General features: G+C 33.7%; 2 protein-coding genes across 4 annotated transcripts in view; both read left to right on the top strand.

The window, feature by feature from the left end:
* Positions 1–361: 361 nt before the first annotated feature.
* LOC139985624 (sugar transporter SWEET1) lies at positions 362–7,637 on the top strand. Of its 2 annotated transcripts, XR_011799455.1 has the most exons (7): positions 362–927; positions 2,079–2,156; positions 2,426–2,549; positions 5,721–5,876; positions 6,964–7,083; positions 7,180–7,385; positions 7,502–7,637. XR_011799455.1 is itself a non-coding variant. In XM_072000190.1 (6 exons), exons 1-6 carry the CDS (start codon positions 851–853, stop codon positions 7,285–7,287), a joined length of 663 nt encoding a protein of 220 aa, XP_071856291.1. In that variant the 5' UTR covers positions 363–850; the 3' UTR covers positions 7,288–7,485. The 2 variants fall into 2 exon arrangements, 1 of the variants encoding a protein (XP_071856291.1); XM_072000190.1 differs by lacking the exon at positions 7,502–7,637 and having other exon boundaries at positions 363–927; positions 7,180–7,485.
* Positions 7,638–8,091: 454 nt separating this feature from the next.
* The window catches only part of Gyc88e (Guanylyl cyclase at 88E), a 37,796-nt gene continuing 27,147 nt past the window's right edge, over positions 8,092–18,740 (top strand). The window contains exons 1-2 of one of the 2 annotated variants that reach the window (XM_072000185.1): positions 8,092–8,397; positions 8,618–9,749. The gene's annotated coding sequence lies outside the window, so the exon portion shown is untranslated. Of the gene's footprint in view, positions 8,398–8,617; positions 9,750–13,540; positions 13,697–18,740 lie in introns of those variants that run through there. The other variant, XM_072000186.1, reaches the window with a different exon arrangement.

Raw genomic sequence — 18,740 nt, forward strand, 5'->3', positions numbered from 1 at the left:
CTTTTAAATACATAACCGTAATGTAGATTAAATAAATGTATTGTAATTATACATTTTGTTAAGGAAAGAATATTAGCAATTGAATTTCTCGAAATCATAATCTCAAATCATTAGAGGCATTCAAAATTAGCGCTAAGGAAAACTAAATCTTTGTTATATCACTAGATTGCTCTGATCACTGATAAATATTTGACATTAATTTACTATCTTGTATGTGCTTTCAGGTATAAAATACTATTATAAGCAAAGAATAGGGATACAACTATTCTATCCATGCATACCCCTACTCTTTGTTATATGTGTATGTATGAATGTACATCCACTGCTGTATAGTGAAATTATATCACAGAAAATATTGTGTAAACTGAAAAGCATAAATTTCAAATCTGTAAATTAATTATTGATATCGTATAATTTAACGTTATCAGGTATACGAATTACCAACACTTTTAAGACATTAAAGATATATATATAACTAAGTATATATTCGATTACTTTATCGTGTACAACGGAAAATTCCTTGTATCCTTTTTTTCACGTGACGCAATATAGGTAATCGTAAATATTACGTTTCACCGTTGATAGTTCAATTCATCAGAAATTAAAATTAAAATTGGAATTCGTGTCGATAAGCAAACGAGTGTAAGAGTGTACTTACCGGTGTGTCGCATCGCAGTGGGGCAAGGGGCAATACACCAATGTCGTAAATGGAATAACCAATCATTAGGTACTTTTTTCCCTAATCTCCCCGTTTATGGTGGGGACATTCAGTTTCGTAATGATGAAGTGATTCGTAGTCGTAGTCTCATAGTAGTCATTGAGTGTCAAGGAAGATAACTGTTAAAGCGCGATGGGCTTGGAGGATTACAAAGAACTTGTGGCATCATGTGCCTCAATTTGTACAATGGCTCAAATGTCAGCTGGCACGTAAGTTGAGGAAATTAAAAAATTTCGATTTATATATTTTTTCTGAAATACAATGTTCGATTTTTATTAGAAAATATACGTTTTGGAATAGAAACTATGTATTACAAACTACGTGAGCGTGTAACTGTTCTTTGACATTGACATTTATATTCGAACTACTTTTTTAATATTCCACGTGATACGCCGAACAATTGATTTCTTTGTTTCTTTCATGTATTGCGGCAAAATTGAGAGAAGTTGTGTTACTTTTTTATAAAGCCATCAATTATAAGTTATAAAATTTTAAAAAATATGTATATATGTATTAGTAAAGTCCTGGATGTCCTGATATAATTTAAATCGTAAATGTATGTTTCTTTTAAAAGTGCCACATCATTTTTTTCATTATTGCGGTATTAAAATATTTAAATCATTTTATTTGCGAATATGCGCATGTGTCGCTCATTTTTTTAAATGACTAATTATAATGTAACAAATATGTATATATGTTTTTATAAACTTATCATAAAAATAATTAGGTATATTATATACGAAATTTTTATATATGTTTCACGTTGACTTTTGTAAATTAAAATACCAAAAATGATAGTATTAATTATATGTTTGAACTATTATTGATGTACAATAAAAACATCTATTTGATATTTTTTATGTATTTATAATATGTGAGATATATATGAAATTGAGCAATTAGGACTAAAGTAATTAATAACTAGTAACTAATTAGTAACTAAAATTAACAAATAATTACTTTTTATATGATTAATCATAAACACTTATACATAAACTTTGCAAATTTCATTCTAGTTATTTGTACGTGTATCTAATAATAATTTTAAAGAAAAGTGCTGACATAACATGATTCATGAATATATGAAGTTATCTAATAGCATATACTTTATATAATAGAAATATAATATACCAATTTGTATAAGCAAATTGCATATATAATATATCTATCATATGTAGATTTATAAGTCATTTGAAATATTAAATTTTTGTATTTTATCAATGTGACTTCAAAATATTGTAAAGATATAAGTCAAAAGTTGTATGTGTGATTTTGCATACTAGCTATTTACATTATTACTATCAATTTGAAGTATATTAAGTAATAGAAAATAACATTTTTGATTGTCATTTAATTGTAGATTGATATGTAAGGATATTTATCAAAAGGGCTCGTCTAGAGGATTTGATCCCATGCCTTTTTTGGGTGGCATAGGAATGTAAGTGCAGTATTTTATTATTTAACATAGATGACATAAAGATAAATAAGCAGTGTATAATGTTATTCAAAACATATTACTGATTGTTTTGTTCTTGTGAAGTAAAGATATCTAGATATAGTATTAATACTTTTACCCATAATAGAAATATTTCATGTTGTTTTCTGTTCATAACTGTGAAAAAAGTATTATAGATTGTAGTATAAGAAGGAAATACATATATACAGACTATTCAGATAGACATGTAGTGAATCAAAAACTTTTTATAGGTGCATCTTGATGCTTCAATATGCATGGATTGTGAGGGATCCTGCAATGATTAATGTTAATGTTTTTGGATTACTCACAAATACAGCATACATGGCTGTATATTATTATTACTCACCACACACGGTACGAGTTTATATTTCTAAATTCAAATGCATGATGTGTTGCTTTCTGGCATGTTACTTTCTTTCTTTATAACTTGTTTCCCTTTTTAGTTTCCATGTTCAAACGTTTCAATTAATATTCTGTTACGATATACACTATAGATGAAGTTGTATGTTTTGCTGCTAAATTTTAAGAAACTAAAAGACTCTTAGAAGCATATAGCTTTAATTTTTGTATATATTGCAATTTTCCTTATTGTATCATACATCATGCATCATACAAGATTAGGCAGAAGTAAAATATTACAAGCTGTTTTCTCCGAAGCTATTGCAGATATCAACCTGAAATTTTTAAACGTTAAATGGTGCAGAGGGGCTAAAATTTTAGATTATAAGATATTGTAAGCATGAGTGTTTTAAGACTGGAAATGGTGCTACGCCCATTTTTTTATCAAGTAAGATGACATTCATTTTTCGATATTCGGGCAGGTGTTATCAAACCTAACAACTTTTATCTAAGGCACTGTTTCAATGTTGTATAACTAAGGAATTATAGAGGAAAATAACTTGCATAAGTGGAGCTCCGCGAAAGACATCAAAAGAAATGTATATTGCTTCGAAACTTATTTTGTTAAATGTTCAAAGAGTTCCCCATTCGCTTCCAAACACCTATTTATTCTTGTGATAATAGCTTTGCAAACGTTGCGAAAAAATGCTTTAGATAAAAGTTGTTAAGTTTGATAACATCTGTCCGAATATCGAAAAATTAATATCCGATTAAAAAAGAATGAGGACTAGCATCACATATCCCACAATATCTTACATCCCTAAAATGTTAGTGCCTCTACACTCTCCAATATCTGAAAATTTCAAGTTAGTATCTGCAATGGCTTCGGAGGGAACAGCTCCTGACACTTTATCTGCTCCGCCCTGTATACAAAATTATAATATTTTCAGTTTGTTCAATTTTTTTTTCTTTTTTTTTTACGAAACCAAAATGTAGCTACATCTAGCAAAGTCCTATCTATACATCAGTAGTGCAAAAGACGCGACAAACATTCGCAAACACTTGTAGCATTTTCAAGATAACGTGTACGTATATTTACTATTTACTAATTTATTGCACAGCCGATAGATACGCGGCTGAATATGTAACGAGACATTGTCTTTATTGAATTGTAAACAATTGTAATAAAATAAAACCAAAGGATATCCGATAGCTGGTAGTATAACCGGTCAGTGGCTGATCTCGCATGAAAAAGTAAGTCGAAAAGAAAAACTAAAATTGTTTCATTTCAACCTTCGCTTTTGAGAAAATCAAGTTTGAAAATGTTTGCGGTACACGTACGTTCAACCCAGCTCAGCGGATTTCACTGTAGACTATCTTCATCCATATTACTAAACGTTTCTAATAATAGTTAACAATTTCAGATGACTTGAATGTGAGGGCATAGAATAAAGGAAAGTGTATATTGCATGACTGTGGAAATAGTGCAAGAATGATAATAATGTTAATAATATATGATAAAAAAGATAATAATATCGACGATGTTTATAGATACGTGGTCTGCAAGGGTAAAGACAGCCTACTATGAAATCCACAATTTCAAACTTGATTTTTTCAGAAAAGAAGTCTTCGTCTAAAAAGTGTTATTCTTTCTATTCGACTTATTATTGATAATTATCTACAAGAATGCCCATCTCATCGATTTTGATGGTTTCTGAATATATTGTAGAAATGCAAATGTTGAACAGCTGTTTCCTATGTACATATATAACCATCGCTCGGCCATAGTTTTTAAGATATTGTACAAAAGTTTATTTTGTTTATAATTGTGCATCGGTAACAACCTATGCGTTAGTATTGGCTGCCGGCAGCCTTGCGGCGAGCAGGTATAATGACCCAAGCGAAAACTAACTTTTATCTTTTATTTCTGGTACGTATAAACGAGAGTTTGGCGAGTTTGGCTAAAGGTCCGTGCACAACTGCATATACGAGACTGTAAAAAAAGTGTGTTATAACTTATAACGTATTGGATTTGAGCTTGAGTTAGTTCTTTGACGAATGAAGTTGTTGCCTAAGATAATAACAATTATTCTTTTCGTAAAATAACATCAATTATTCATTCGCTTGCTATTTTTATAATTAATTTGTTATCATTTCACGTAAGCGTTGCCAGCCGCCTCACGGTAGCCAGATTCAAAAGACTAACGCGAAGCGAAAACCTAATATGTAGATTGGTGTTCTTAATTGAATTATAACAAACATTTCTTGCAGCCTCGCGTGTGCAGTTGTGCACGAGGCTTTTGAAGGAGGATTCTCGTGTGACAACAATAGAAGGAAATGATTTTTATAAATCTTTTTGTAGACTAACTACTAATTATATGGGACTAGACGTTTTCGGGATGGAAATACAGTCTTGAAGTACAAACGTAATCTCTTTTATGTCAATTCTTCTTATCGTTTATTAAATTTTTAAATTGCCACGTTTGGTAACATTTTAAACTGAGAGACTGATTGATTTCTCAATTTAGGACAGAGTTGATTTAAATTTCCTCAAATTCTTACGTATTTACAATATCTTTTTAAACAATAGGAAAAAGTAAATTTTTCCTCTGAACGCTAGAACTTTCCAATCTTTCGTGTTTTGACTTCAAAGACAGTTTCGATCAAAGCGTAATCTATCTGCCTTTAAGAAAATTTCTGATCACTGTGACAGATGCTACACTGTACGCAAACAATGGTTACATTGTCAAAGATGATAACAAGACTCGTATCCACTTAACTCGGAATCGTGCTCGCGAGAACATAGGAGAATGGTCACAGTGTATCATAACGCTTACTACCACGATCAAAGCTTACTGCTACAAGTATAATTAGGCGAGTGCAATTTGGTAGTCGCCGAAGGATTTTAAATTTAACGTCACAATAAGAAGAGTACGTTGATTTCTACAATATGTTCAAAAATCATGGAAATCGGTGAAGTAAATATAATTATCTTATTTTTTCATGTAGAACCACCCCCTGTCCGGTTGTACTATCAGCTATCGGACACCCTGTATATCGATAGTCAGGCAAAATTAAGACTTTACGTAGAATTTAAGTTGGTGTTTTGCGAAGAAACTTTGAACAAATATTTCTAACCGTATCAATGTCTGAATAAATATTTTACACCGTCTTCCGCATTTTTAGAAGGATACACTTGCTTTAATAGGCAAGGCAGCAGTCTTTGTAGCGGTCTTCCTCGCGTATGCACAAGTGGAAGATCCCGAGAAGCTCGAATTCAGATTCGGTTTGATTGTGACAGGATTATTTTTCCTCTTAATAGCGTCTCCTCTCCTACATATTGTAAGTAAAATTCCACGAACATAGCTAAGAGATCTAACAAACTTAATATCCACGAAACGAATAATACAAGTATTATTATTCGTTTGCGTAAACTTTTCTTTACTTATCTTAGCATTTTACTCTAGCTTTTTATTCAGTTTTTCAAATTTCGATAAATATGTTAAATGTTAAAAATAATTATTGAAAGATCGGTGCATGTATATATGTTATATGAATGTTTTATCTTATCAAAGTAGTTCTGTCGATGATATAATGTCTCTTTTCAAATAGTTAGCTATTTTTCTTTTTCTATACAATAATCGACGAGAAATTTTGCAATCGTTGAGTAACAATTCTGCGTTGCGACAAGAAGTTGTAAAAAGTTGTGAGCCGTGACAAACCATGCGAAATCGTGTAATCATCCAATTAGAAATAGCGCAACTGGATTGGAAACTTTCTGATATTGTTATCGTAGAATTTTATTGCCTTCAGTAAGATTTCGATGAAATTTATCGAACTTCTTTAATCACGATCGCGATGTTTTAAAGAATTTAAAATTGATTTTATGTTCTTCAAATTTTCTCGGCTAAATTGGGATATATCTAACAGCCGTATTATTGTAGTTCCGTTACGTATTGCCTCAATTTCTCGTTGACCGAGATGTTCTTTGCACGCCATCGAGCGTAACAATATTTTACCAGATGAGATTCATTTTCAAACGTGTAGCAGTTTCTCTGTACTTTTCTGAGATATTATACATCTTAGTATCCAATTTATTCATACACACAGTTCTAAATATATTTCTTCGTACTTTTACTTGACTTCGAACGAAGAATCAATTTAGTTATTAAGTGATTTCTTTGTTAAACGTATTTCCATTTCGAACGAATGCGACACAAGAGCGCGTTAGAAAAAGATACTCTAATATTCTCAAACATAATGTTTAAGAAACACTGCTATTATTGTTTGCATGAAACAAATAGTACGAATCAGAAGTTTCGTTAATAATTTTTTAAACGCTAGACATTACGTTTAATGATAGTTAGATTGTCTGAATTAACTGTATTTACGAAATTTGTTTATAATCTTTTGTTTTTTGATTCATCAGAGGGAGATCATAAAGACAAAAAACACGGATATCCTTCCATTCCCGCTGATATTTATGGGCACAATTGTTATATTTTTATGGCTATTGTACGGGATTATAATTAATAACGTCTTCATTATCGTAAGTAGATTTCCTGTTTCTTATTCCTTCGTACTATTTAAACTACTACAAAATTCGCAGATTATCCACTCGCTAATGTATTATGTATTTTTAAAGTTTCAGAACTCAGTAGGTTTTGTTTTGTCTGTGGCGCAATTGTCCCTGTTCGTGATATATCCATCGAAATCGAGAGGCAAAACTTCCAGCCAAGAAAAGAAGGATTAAGAAAAGTGATATTGTAAATATTGGAACTGTGTAGGATGCCTTGTGCCTCCAACTGTTACAATTTTTCTACACGCCTACAAATTAGCAACTAAAATAAGGTCTACAAATATGAATTGGATAATAGTTAACGCCAATAGCCTCCGATGTTAATTGTTATATCTAGACGATTCCTATTAAACGACGAATTTTCTAATGAAACATACATTTTTTTTAGATCCTGAATATTCTCGAGCGTAAAAATCTGTATATAGGCTAAGAGTTTGTTTAATGCTGTTATTTTTACTCGTAATCTTTACCAGATTAATTTGTACAATTACCGTGACACGATAAATCAAGTCATCAATTTTCAATGTGGCGTAAAATACATATTAGCATAATTTAAGACATATTAGAATATACATATAGAAATCAAATAATTAAAAGTTAACCAGCATTTGTGTACATTGCGGAAGTTTTAAAGCGGAATAATACTTAGATGATTATAGTCGGAGTACTTTGTCAGCTATTAAAACAGTTGACAAATTTATAAATGCTTCTATCTTCTAAATCATCGATTGTATATTTATATTTAGCAATGTTCATATTCTATGCTACAAAGTAACTTCTCTTCAGAATTGAAATGCACAATATATAATCGTGTGATTATATATAATTGTGTTTAACATGATTGTTGCCAACCTGAAGTTTATAATTTTATCAGAGTAACATATTTAATTAATCAGTTAGATATATCTTTTAATCGCATAATCTTTAAATAATACTTTAAGCTTAATGCTTAAGCTTTAAGCTTAATAATACTAAAGCTTTAACTTTACATGAATTTTCAGTGTACAGAAGTTTCCATTGTCGATATTGTACACAATATGGTTAAATTCTTCTCCAAGTTTATATTACTTTTAGTATCCACAGATTATTAAGTGATATTATACTTTTATATCTTATTTCTAGTTACACATTTAAACTTCCTATAAAAATCCTTCCTATTAATAGTACACGGTACGCAAAAAGGGGAGAGATCTCTCCCCTGTTACTCATCCAGTTGTACGTTATATTTAAAACAGGAAGATCTTTTCAATTGAATAACGATGCTCTAAATGATGGTAGATTTTGGTAAGTGACCACATGCGTTAACTCTTCGTTATTAACCATGAAGAATCAATTTATTTCTAGTTCAGTCGCAATAACCGAACGTTTCCTATTATTCTATTTTAACTAAAGAGACAATCATTTCATTAGAATATTTTAAATGAAAAAAAAAAACAAATTTTGAATATAACAAGGATCGCTTTTGCCAGGAGTCTTTCAATTTTATCATTTTAAATGTACACAGGTCAAAATGGTTAACTCCACTTCTTGTTAAATTTTAGCCAACCGTTTGATTGCCCAAACGATTCATTGGTTACGTAATTTCATCAATTCCCTCTACTTGTTACCTCGCGGAGTTAATCGATCTGGCAAGTAAGCGGTTCAGCCGTATTTTTAAAAACGATTTATCTTTTAAAATCACTATTTTCTACTATTCCTTGGATACGTGTAATGATCGTAGCGATCAATCTGTAGCGTAATAAATCTTATCTTATCTGTATTATTCTCCTGAAAGTCACGGTTACCGACTCCGCTAACAGAGGTGCGTTTCTTCTTCCATTGAATTCATTACGTAAATTCAATTGTATGTCTACTAATAAACGTATATTTCTCAATGACCGAACACGCTCTTGGTATGATGCGGAGCGTGTGTGCGCGCTCGCCTCGGATCCGCGCTATTAAGAATAACCAAAGGTGATTACCATTTTACTTTCTACGGGGGCCACGTTACACAGCATGCAAATGCAATATTCTCCTGGCAACTGGCTACGGTTCCCTTGCGATTTACGTCTGCGATGGCTCGTTAGTAGTCGCTCTTGGTATCGGCTTATTATATGAACGACGTATATCATCGCTTGACTTTCTGATCGAGTTTGCCGACTAATAACAGGAAACAGTGACCTTCTATTTAGTAGACAGTAGCATGTCTGGGTATGTCGTGGTCAGTAAAGTGTCCGATTGTTTGACGGGCACCCGGTACTCTATGATTTTGCGCGCGTCACATCGAACTAAACGGACCAACGTTCGATTATTTTTCGATTCACGTTTTATCCACGACATTTGTTAAATTACAGAAACGTTCGAAATATTGCTCTTCTCTTTGTCTGTTGGTAATCTCGTCGAACAGCGTGACAAATTAGCCGCTTAATTGTACGTCTCGTATTAGTAGAAAAAGCGCCAGTGACGCGAGTTTCATGAGTTTTGGAAGTTTCGGCACCATACGATGTAGATGATTTTCATAGCAACGCGTGTTTGATTTGTGCTACCCTGAGCAAGCAGAGCAATCGTTTGCAGCGTGTTGCAGATTTCGATAATTTCTCTAGCTGCTTTGATAGCCTCATTGCCGAGGAACAATCTAAAGAAGAAGATGGGACGAGGTAAGTGTGTCTCGTTCGATTTTCCATAATGAAATCATCGAGTTACTTGTTGATGTTTTGCGTTGGTGTTATCAGGTTTGTTCGTGTCTCAAGTGTTCCGATGTATTGAACGAAGCGAGGTATTACTGGCTGTTGCTCGAACGAAATTCGATATTTTATTTATTTCCCGTTAAATTAAAAGATATCGATAATTGTACGTAAATTTCGTAGTTTTCGTTTGCGTTTGAAAATGTAAAAAAAAAAAAAAAAAATTTGAACGAAGCGCAAATGATAGTAGTATTATTGAAAATTCTAGCTCACCAAATTTGTATTTGGTGCATGAAAGGATCCTTCATGGAGCGTGAAGAGACTAGGTTTGGTAAAAATGAGTCATTTGTTACGTATAAGTGACGCTTGTGTGAGCAAAAATCAATAATTAATTATTGTATAATTAGGATACGAAATTAAATTTCATTTTAATTTCAATCTTTGACTTTGCCATTTTCATCGATCTCCACGACTGCAAAAGTATTTGGCTCTGTAAAAGGTATCGAAATAAAATTTGTCTCCTTCCAAATAACTGTGTCGTTTTTGTACGTATATTATCATCAGTATCGTTCAATGAAGAGAATTTTATTCTTAAAAATTTGAGAATATCGAATATTTTTGTTACCATGATCAATCTTGATTTAAAATTCTGTCTTTAAAATGTGACTAACGAAAACATCGTTCCTCTTCCGTGAAGAAGAAATTTTATACGATCCTGTGCTAAAAGCTTGAGAACAATATGAAGCTCTTGCAACTTTCTATTCCTCTTTCCCATGTAAAACCTGTCGCATGAATGTTTACACTGCGTGGAATTTCTGTTTTGCATCGCAATACCATATTATCGTTAATTCAAATAAATGAAAATCGTACGAGTTCTATTTCATACTGTATATAAATGTATATAACGAAAAAGGCATGGAAAGAGTCTTTATGCAACAGAAACATAACCCGATATTTTTATTTCGCATTATACTATGATATTGCGGATTCCGTATATATCTTAACGAAAATACGACAAAATTCTACTTTTTTAAATTAATGTTGCAAAACATAAAAGAAGCATGATTCACGTCCGACACATTTGGACCGCGATTTACGTCATGAAACTGTGACTGGCTATCATAATGCAAGTTAATTGACTTGGGACAACGTGACAAAATAAAATTAATATCTTTCTTCGATCAAAATTAATATCATTCTTTCTCCTTCGAAGAAAATACGTGTACACCCAAGGATGCCTTCAGACGATCGCTAATATCGTCAATATTTCAAGGTTTTCAACGAAGATAATTCGTCGATAAATATTGACAATATCGATGATACACACGCGTGTATCGATTCTTTTAGGTTAAGAATGTTGAGATACGGTAGGATTTCGTTTATACGAAACTGTCCAACCGGGGAAAGAGTCGATTCGTATGTGTCGATGATTATGAAAAGTGGCCCGAGTCAAGAATCTAGCATAAATGAGTTTATCGCTTACTTCACGTTGCGTTTATTTACATTACCCTGTAATCCGGCACCATCTTTGCAGAGTAGTAGAAATCGGGCCATAGGATCGAGTCGGTTTAGCAGAAGACGATCGTTTTGCGCCCGTTGAACAGAATTCATCTTTTTCCTCAAACGCAAAGCTGTAAATATCTCGAAACGAAAAATAAACGATTTAAACCACTTTTATAATCATCCACACGATATAACCACGTCGTTCGTATGACAGAAGTCCACCTATTCCTCCCCACCACTTACAATTTTTCGTTCAATTGATAGCAGTTCACTTACGTGTGAAAGGATTTCACGAAATATTTCCTCTTTAACCGGATAACAATATCGCGGACTTGTATCGACTGCGAGGCGTTACAGCGTGTCACAGTAGTCGCACAACGCGTGCCTCTACTGTTTACATGTTAGTGACGTTCGTAAAAGCGGTTCGTTGGTAATAGGAGCACAGTTAAAGTTCGGTTAACACTAACCTTACCAGACCCGGTCGAACGAGCGGTTCCAAAATTTAATTTAAAATCGTACATTCGCCTATTAATCGTAATTCTTATATTAACAAAAATTGAGAAATTGATCGATCAGATAATGTAGGAATTCGCATAAAGTGAGATGAACGAAAACAATTACAATGAATGTACAGCTTTAAACAAAATTTCAATTAAATTTTGAAACTGCTGATTCGATACTAAGTCAGACATTACTAATATTTCGTTCGTACGAATGAAGTTCGTATGAACGGAGTTCCACTGTATTGACAATATACAGGGTGTCCCAAACTTAAAGCGCAAGGGCTTAATCTATCGAAATTAAATAAAGAAAAAAATATGCAGCATAACGTTTGTGGATAAACACTTCATTAGAGAATTATAAGCAAATAACGATCGTATGTATGAAACAGGAAACGACGTACTTTCCATCTTGGCGCACAAAATTACCTGTATCGTTGTGTAGTTACACGTTTTCCATCGTGCGGTGTTTCGTGTGGTTAACGGTCATGATAATGATGTAATAAAAAATGATTAGCTAGTATTTTTAGTTGCTCGTTTGAAAACCTCGTCCTTGCGCTCGGACACGAGCTTCACAACAATAAATTGATGAAGATGAACAATGGAGTTCAAATAACGTCTCGTAGCTTCTGAGAATTTTATCGACTTTCAAGAACTGCGCTCTTCTATTCCTCGCGCTATTTCCGCGAAATAAAACTTTTCTTTTATAGTTCGCCGGAAGTAAAAATCAAGCGGTGACCTTGGAGGCCGAAAAATTGGTCCATTACGATTTTCTATCCATCTTTCACTATACTCGGCGGAATTGTATGTACTTGGAAGAATAAAAAACGCAATTTTTGGAACACAAGAAAATTCTTAGAAATTGCGAGATGTTAGCATTACGTTGTTCATCGACGCGAAGCTCGTGCCTGAACGCAAGAACAACATTTTCGAACGAGCAACTAAAAATTCTAGCTGATCATTTCCTATTGTCTTAATATCGTACGAAAATTTCAAAAACTGCTTCTTTTTTGTTCTTTGCGTTAGTTTTTCGTACCAAGTACACCGAAAGGCGGTTAGGTCGTGGAGGACCAGTTCGTCGGCCTGCAAGGCCACCTGCAAGGACCTTACACCCCTTGATTTTTAGGAACCGTAGAACGGAAGGTTCATTCTACGGAAGTGACTTGGCACGAAGGATTCACGCGAGGAATAAAAGACGCAATCCTTGAAATTCAACGAAATTCTCAGGGCCCGTGATATGCTAATTCCATTGTTATCGATGTGAAGCTTCGAATCCGGCCATGGGACATGGAAGTGCCACCATGTGATAAAAAGACGCGTGACTACACCCACACCATAACACGGTCGACTTTCGTGCGCTGTAATGGAAAATCGATCGCCGTCTACTTCATACGTACGATTACTCTCTCGTAACTCTGTAACGCAGCGTTTACCGACAAACTTTCCGTAACATTCTTTCCTCTTAGTTAAGCCCTTGCTGTTCGGCGACTCAAGTATGCAACACCCTGTATATTGACAATAATCTGACCGCATCCTGAAAGTTTCGAAGCTTCCTGGTAAAAAACAGCGATAAAAGGAAATTGCAAGAGGAAAAGGAAAAGAAGAGAAGAAAAACGAAGAAGAATTCAGTACGGCGGTTTTCAATGCTGACAAACGTGGTCGCACGAAGGAAGTTCGATCGCAGCCGGAAGAGTCGCGTGGATGGCGCGCATCCACGAAATTCATGTCCGCGCACGACTTCCCTTCGTGATTGATCCCGAGTGTGCGCCTCGGCTCGTTGTTAGTATAATGTTCACACACAGGAAAATAGCTAGGTTAACGTGAGTGTGTTCCTGTTCTGTGGAGGTGGACTCGCTGTAACACCTGCTGCATCCCCTGATCCTCTCGTCGCGTTCGAGTCATGTGAATCAGCTGATGGTTCGTATAACAGAGCGCACGGTCAGATAAACATCGTAGAGAATAAGAACTGCCATTGCAGCCGGGCAAATGTAGTTTCCGCGATTCCAAGATACGTGTGCTTAGGGTAAATGTGCTTGGCACGCATTTCCCAACACACAAGCGTTCACGACCCTACGTACACGTGCTCGTATTACCTTTTCACCACGTATAATACAACATATAAGAGATGTTCGAGATTCCACGAGCGCGAAAATAAAGGAGCATCGCGTCAAATGAATACGATTAGTCCATTTTTGATTTTGATTTGCCGGGTGAAAGAAGTATTGAAGTATTTTAGCGGATACGAGATAGTTGAGGGGCAATGAAAATTTTTAAGATACAACTTTGGGAATAGGTGGTAAATTTCTATGACGTTTCGTAAGAAACGAACAATAATTAGCTTAGGTGTTGTTTTAATTAAATTGATCGATATTAGTACGCGTGACTAAACGGTATTCATATTTTTGAGATACTCGGAGGAAAATCGAACTAAATTAGAATCGACGTAACGAACTAAACGCAACGAATTAAACAATTATTGTTTTATGCAAAAATCATGGAAAATATGATTTCTCATGTTTTTCGAAAAGAGATTGCAAAGGGCTGTAACGTTTATACGTAGACCATGGAAATAATTCTTTTGATTGTCGAACAGAGAGATTCGTTAATTCTGAGAGAATTCGCAGAATAATTTTGTTCTGTATCGAGTCTAATTAAGCGTTCAATACATATATATTACTGTACATTTGTATTCGTCTAAATATAATATTTAACTACGCCGTTATTTGACGTTCCGAATTGATAATGCGTCAGTAGGAACGCGATTATAAGCATTCAATATTCGGTATGTTAATCGAATGAGAAATAATCAAATCGTAATTAAAAAGCAATTAAGCGAGAAGTTATTGACGAAATTGTTAAATGAGATCAACTGATCGCGAGGTATCTTTTTACGATGAAATAATTCCGTGGTTAACGATCGAATATATACTATAATTATAGTCATACGTATAATTATTACCAGTCTTATACTCTTGACTAAAATATAACAATTAAATTATAATTATGTTATAAATATGAACGTTTCATGATCGTCACGCGATACAGGTAATAAAAATGTATGAAACTAATTTCTTTAATGCCAGGATCTCGAAAGGCTGTGATTTATTAATTAAGCGTGGATTATTATTCTCGGTAATTTTTTATATTTAATCAGCAGCATAAAAATGTGGTCTTTTATATAAATCGATTGGTAAATTGTAAACTTTGTTTCGTATGGTCGATATATACTGACGTTAATTAATTTATTGCAAATAAATGTTCCATTAAACGTTCGTACAAACAGTATATTAGCTACAGCTAATAGACTGTATACTATGTACCAATTAACGTCATTAACGATCGATACGAGGAATATTTATATTGAAATTTCTTGTTCGTAGGACGAATATTTCTTTCGTCACAGGATGTTGCATATTCTGTTGATAATTTATACGCGATTCACAAGCTGAAGGATTTCCTCTTTTACAGACAAGTCGATACTTGGATCATGTCTCGTTAGACCGAATGGCGTATTTATTTTTTAAAAATCGTTCTCAACCTTTCGTTTGCTACTTTATTTTCACTGATGTCGTTTGCATACTGAATCGTTTAAGTCCAATTTTCAAGGGCAGTTTCTCAGATTTTCGTGCTTCAACAGATCCCCGAAATTTTTTGAATAATACTCTTCCTAGTTTCTATAATATCATCCAACAAATTTTATTGCTACACTTCACTTTAATTGTTTTGAGATAAAAGCAAAGCTTAAAGAAAAAATATAACTATTGGTCGACTCGGTATACGCAATAGATGGAGGATTAATTGGCAATAAGCGTAAATTGTTTGCAGGTTCTCAATTTTTCTTTCCAATTTGAATAAAATTGGAATAAATTCTCCGTTTCAATCTTAATTCAGTTTTCCTTTTAAATGGGGACGGACTATATCGAGGACTATAAATAACAGAAAAGAGCAGAAGAATAAAGAAGAATAAAGGATATATATATACGTAACTTGGAAACTTTTTCTTAAACTGTCAACGTGGTCGATGTACTTTTTCATTCGCCTTTTCGAAGCAAGTTCGTAAATTATAGACGCCATGGAAAGTGGAACGTTTCCCTCTGCGTTCACATGGCAGAGGCACATCCAGAAACGGCAGCCCTCTCTCCCATTAGACTTAATATCAATTTAGAGCACAATACAGGGAGTATTTCGATGCCGTGTAATTTGCTTGAACGTTCGTTAAGTATATCTGGACAATTATAACCGTATCCAATAATGACGAGGTCGCACGAGTCCGGTCGAATGGTTGCAACACGCGCCCTTAAGGATCTTATTAGCTAACAAGACACGCTAAATTCTGAATTTTCAAGAAGTATGAACAACGACGAAAAAACGAGAAACAAGAAGAATATTAGACACGTACGTTCGTATAAATCTGCAAGGAAAATTGCACGATGAAAATTCTCGAAATTTTCCAATTTTACGTCAGTTCGAATAACTCGAATTCATTTTTCAGGAACTGTGACATCACGGCAAAGTAACGTATGATATACAATATCTGTATGTATCTGTATCACGTTCTTACGCTTATTTCCAGCGATAAATCGAAAACAATTCCATCTTTCTGCTTTTAATTATTTAGCGTCGCATTAACCGCTTACGGTTTATTATCAGCGACGTAAAGCTCGATTCACACTAGCGGCCGAAGCTACGTCACGATCAATCAAAACCTGTGACTTTATCGAGGCATTCGCACTAAACGACGAGAAACAATCGAATGCTAATTTCGATTTCATCTTGCGAGATGCGTCGCAGTATCTTTTGTGAATGAAATCATCTACTTCGCTGTAGTTTCGTCTAAATTCGATTAAATGTTCGTGCTCCGTATTTCTTTTCGATCGTTGATCTCTACGCAAAATCTCTACGTAGCAAACCGACGTCGATAGATTTTCATTTGGCTTAACCGAGTCGATTTCGGTAAATCCTTCTCGTTGGATTACGTGTAAGGAATTTGGATGTTGATGGGTGTCTGACTGATCCGATCGTACCGTGATCGCTGGTGTGAACGAAGCTTAAGAAGCAAGTTCACAGTTTGTTATACGGTTTAGCGAGCTTTAGGTAATATAGGGTCTTCGGATTGTTTGTTTCGTCCTTTCAGTTCGGTTTTACGTCCAGTTATCGTCTTAAAATGTTGCTTATATGCTTTGTTACGTTTATATATCGTTTATATATTTTTTATAGTTGACGAATCGCGCTAGTCGAATTGCGAAATTGCGTAAAGTAATCGTCGTGAAATTCGTCGCGCGAAACGGTACGTTTTTAACGCTGTTTGTATTCTTTTCGTCGACTTCCCTTCTCCGAGAGAAACGCGAATAAAACATAACGGTGAAAAAATTCTAATAAGAATCATAAAACTGCCTCAACGTATCATCGAGAGGAAGGGAGGACGGTTCGTATTAATTTGAAAGGTTTGAAGGGAGCAGGAAATTTGGTTGCGAAGAACGCATAAATCCATATAAATGTGCATGAAAAGGATTTTCGGAGGGACTAATTATTCGTAACGAGTGTAGGGCAAAATTACCGCGTAACCAAAGTTAGGTATCGTACAGTGGTGACAGATGTTGTGAGATTGTCTGAGACTCGTATTTACAGAAACTTTCATATGACGAAAGTTTCCTGTTGGGAGATTGGAGCTTCGATATTTCACTTTGAAATGTTTTCAAAATTATTCAGTAAGAGTGTATCAGAAATGAAAATTGCACGAGTTCGTAACGCGTTTAATGAAAAAGATTTTCAAAAGTCCTTGTAGAGTTATGCGTACGTAATATTCATATCGCGATGTTATGCACGTTAATTTGGTTCGATTCAAAAATTCTATTTTAATTCTTCTAAAAATGTCTATGACGAAGAAAAGTGTAGTAAAATTTCGTAGAGAATAGTTAAAGTCAAAATGAAATATTAAATAGAAATGTCTATGATTATTAGCGAAAATAATAACTCCTGCCGATTTCTTCACGAGTCGTCTTCACCTGATCGAATTTTTGATACATCTTTGACGTTAAAGAAATGTACATCAAACGTAGAAATTTTTCTTACTTTAATCTCTGATTTCTTTAAATACACTCGTTCAAATTACACTTACGTGTTATCAGCGGTGATTACATATTAATCAATTGTTACTTATGTACATACATAAAATATAAAAAGTCTACTAGAAGAATATTACGGGTTTACTGAACACACCTATCGTTACTCGTAACAAATATTAAAATCCTAAAAAGTTATTCTAATTCAAGAAAGTTTCTTCTTCATTCCTTACAAATCTACTTACGAAATAAAATATCCTTGATAATTGATATCATGAACGCAAATATCTTTACTTATAATACGTATAAAATCTGCAAAAAATATTCGAATTGAAAAAAGTTTCTTTTCCATTCTTTACAAATCTACTTACGAAATAAAATATCCTTGATAATTGATATCATGAACGCAAATATCTTTACTTATAATACGTATAAAATCTGCAAAAAATATTCTAATTCAAAAAAGTTTCTTCTCCATTCCTTACAAATCTACTTACGAAATAAAATATCCTTGATAATTGATATCATGAACGCAAATATCTTTACTTATAATACGTATAAAATTTGCAAAAAATATTCGAATTGAAAAAAGTTTCTTCTCCATTCTTTACAAATCTACTTACGAAATAAAATATCCCTGACAACTGATATCGTGAACACACCTATCGTTACCCGTAACAAATATTAAAATGCTAAAAAGTTATTCTAATTCAAGAAAGTTTCTTCTTCATTCCTTACAAATCTACTTACGAAATAAAATATCCTTGATAATTGCTATCATGAACGCAAATATCTTTACTTATAATACGTATAAAATTTGCAAAAAATATTCGAATTGAAAAAAGTTTCTTCTCTATTCCTTACAAATCTACTTACGAAATAAAATATCCCTGCCAACT

This window comes from Bombus fervidus, chromosome 3 (assembly GCF_041682495.2).
Source record: "Bombus fervidus isolate BK054 chromosome 3, iyBomFerv1, whole genome shotgun sequence".
In the NCBI taxonomy this organism is placed as follows: domain Eukaryota; kingdom Metazoa; phylum Arthropoda; class Insecta; order Hymenoptera; family Apidae; genus Bombus; species Bombus fervidus.

Bases quoted from the DNA above. Each gene is read 5' to 3' on its own strand.
- LOC139985624 (XM_072000190.1), top strand. From the start codon at position 851: ATGGGCTTGGAGGATTACAAAGAACTTGTGGCATCATGTGCCTCAATT. The intron at 2,550-5,720 runs GTACGAGTTTAT...CCGCATTTTTAG, and splicing joins ATTATTACTCACCACACACG to AAGGATACACTTGCTTTAAT. The intron at 7,084-7,179 runs GTAAGTAGATTT...GTATTTTTAAAG, and splicing joins TTAATAACGTCTTCATTATC to TTTCAGAACTCAGTAGGTTT.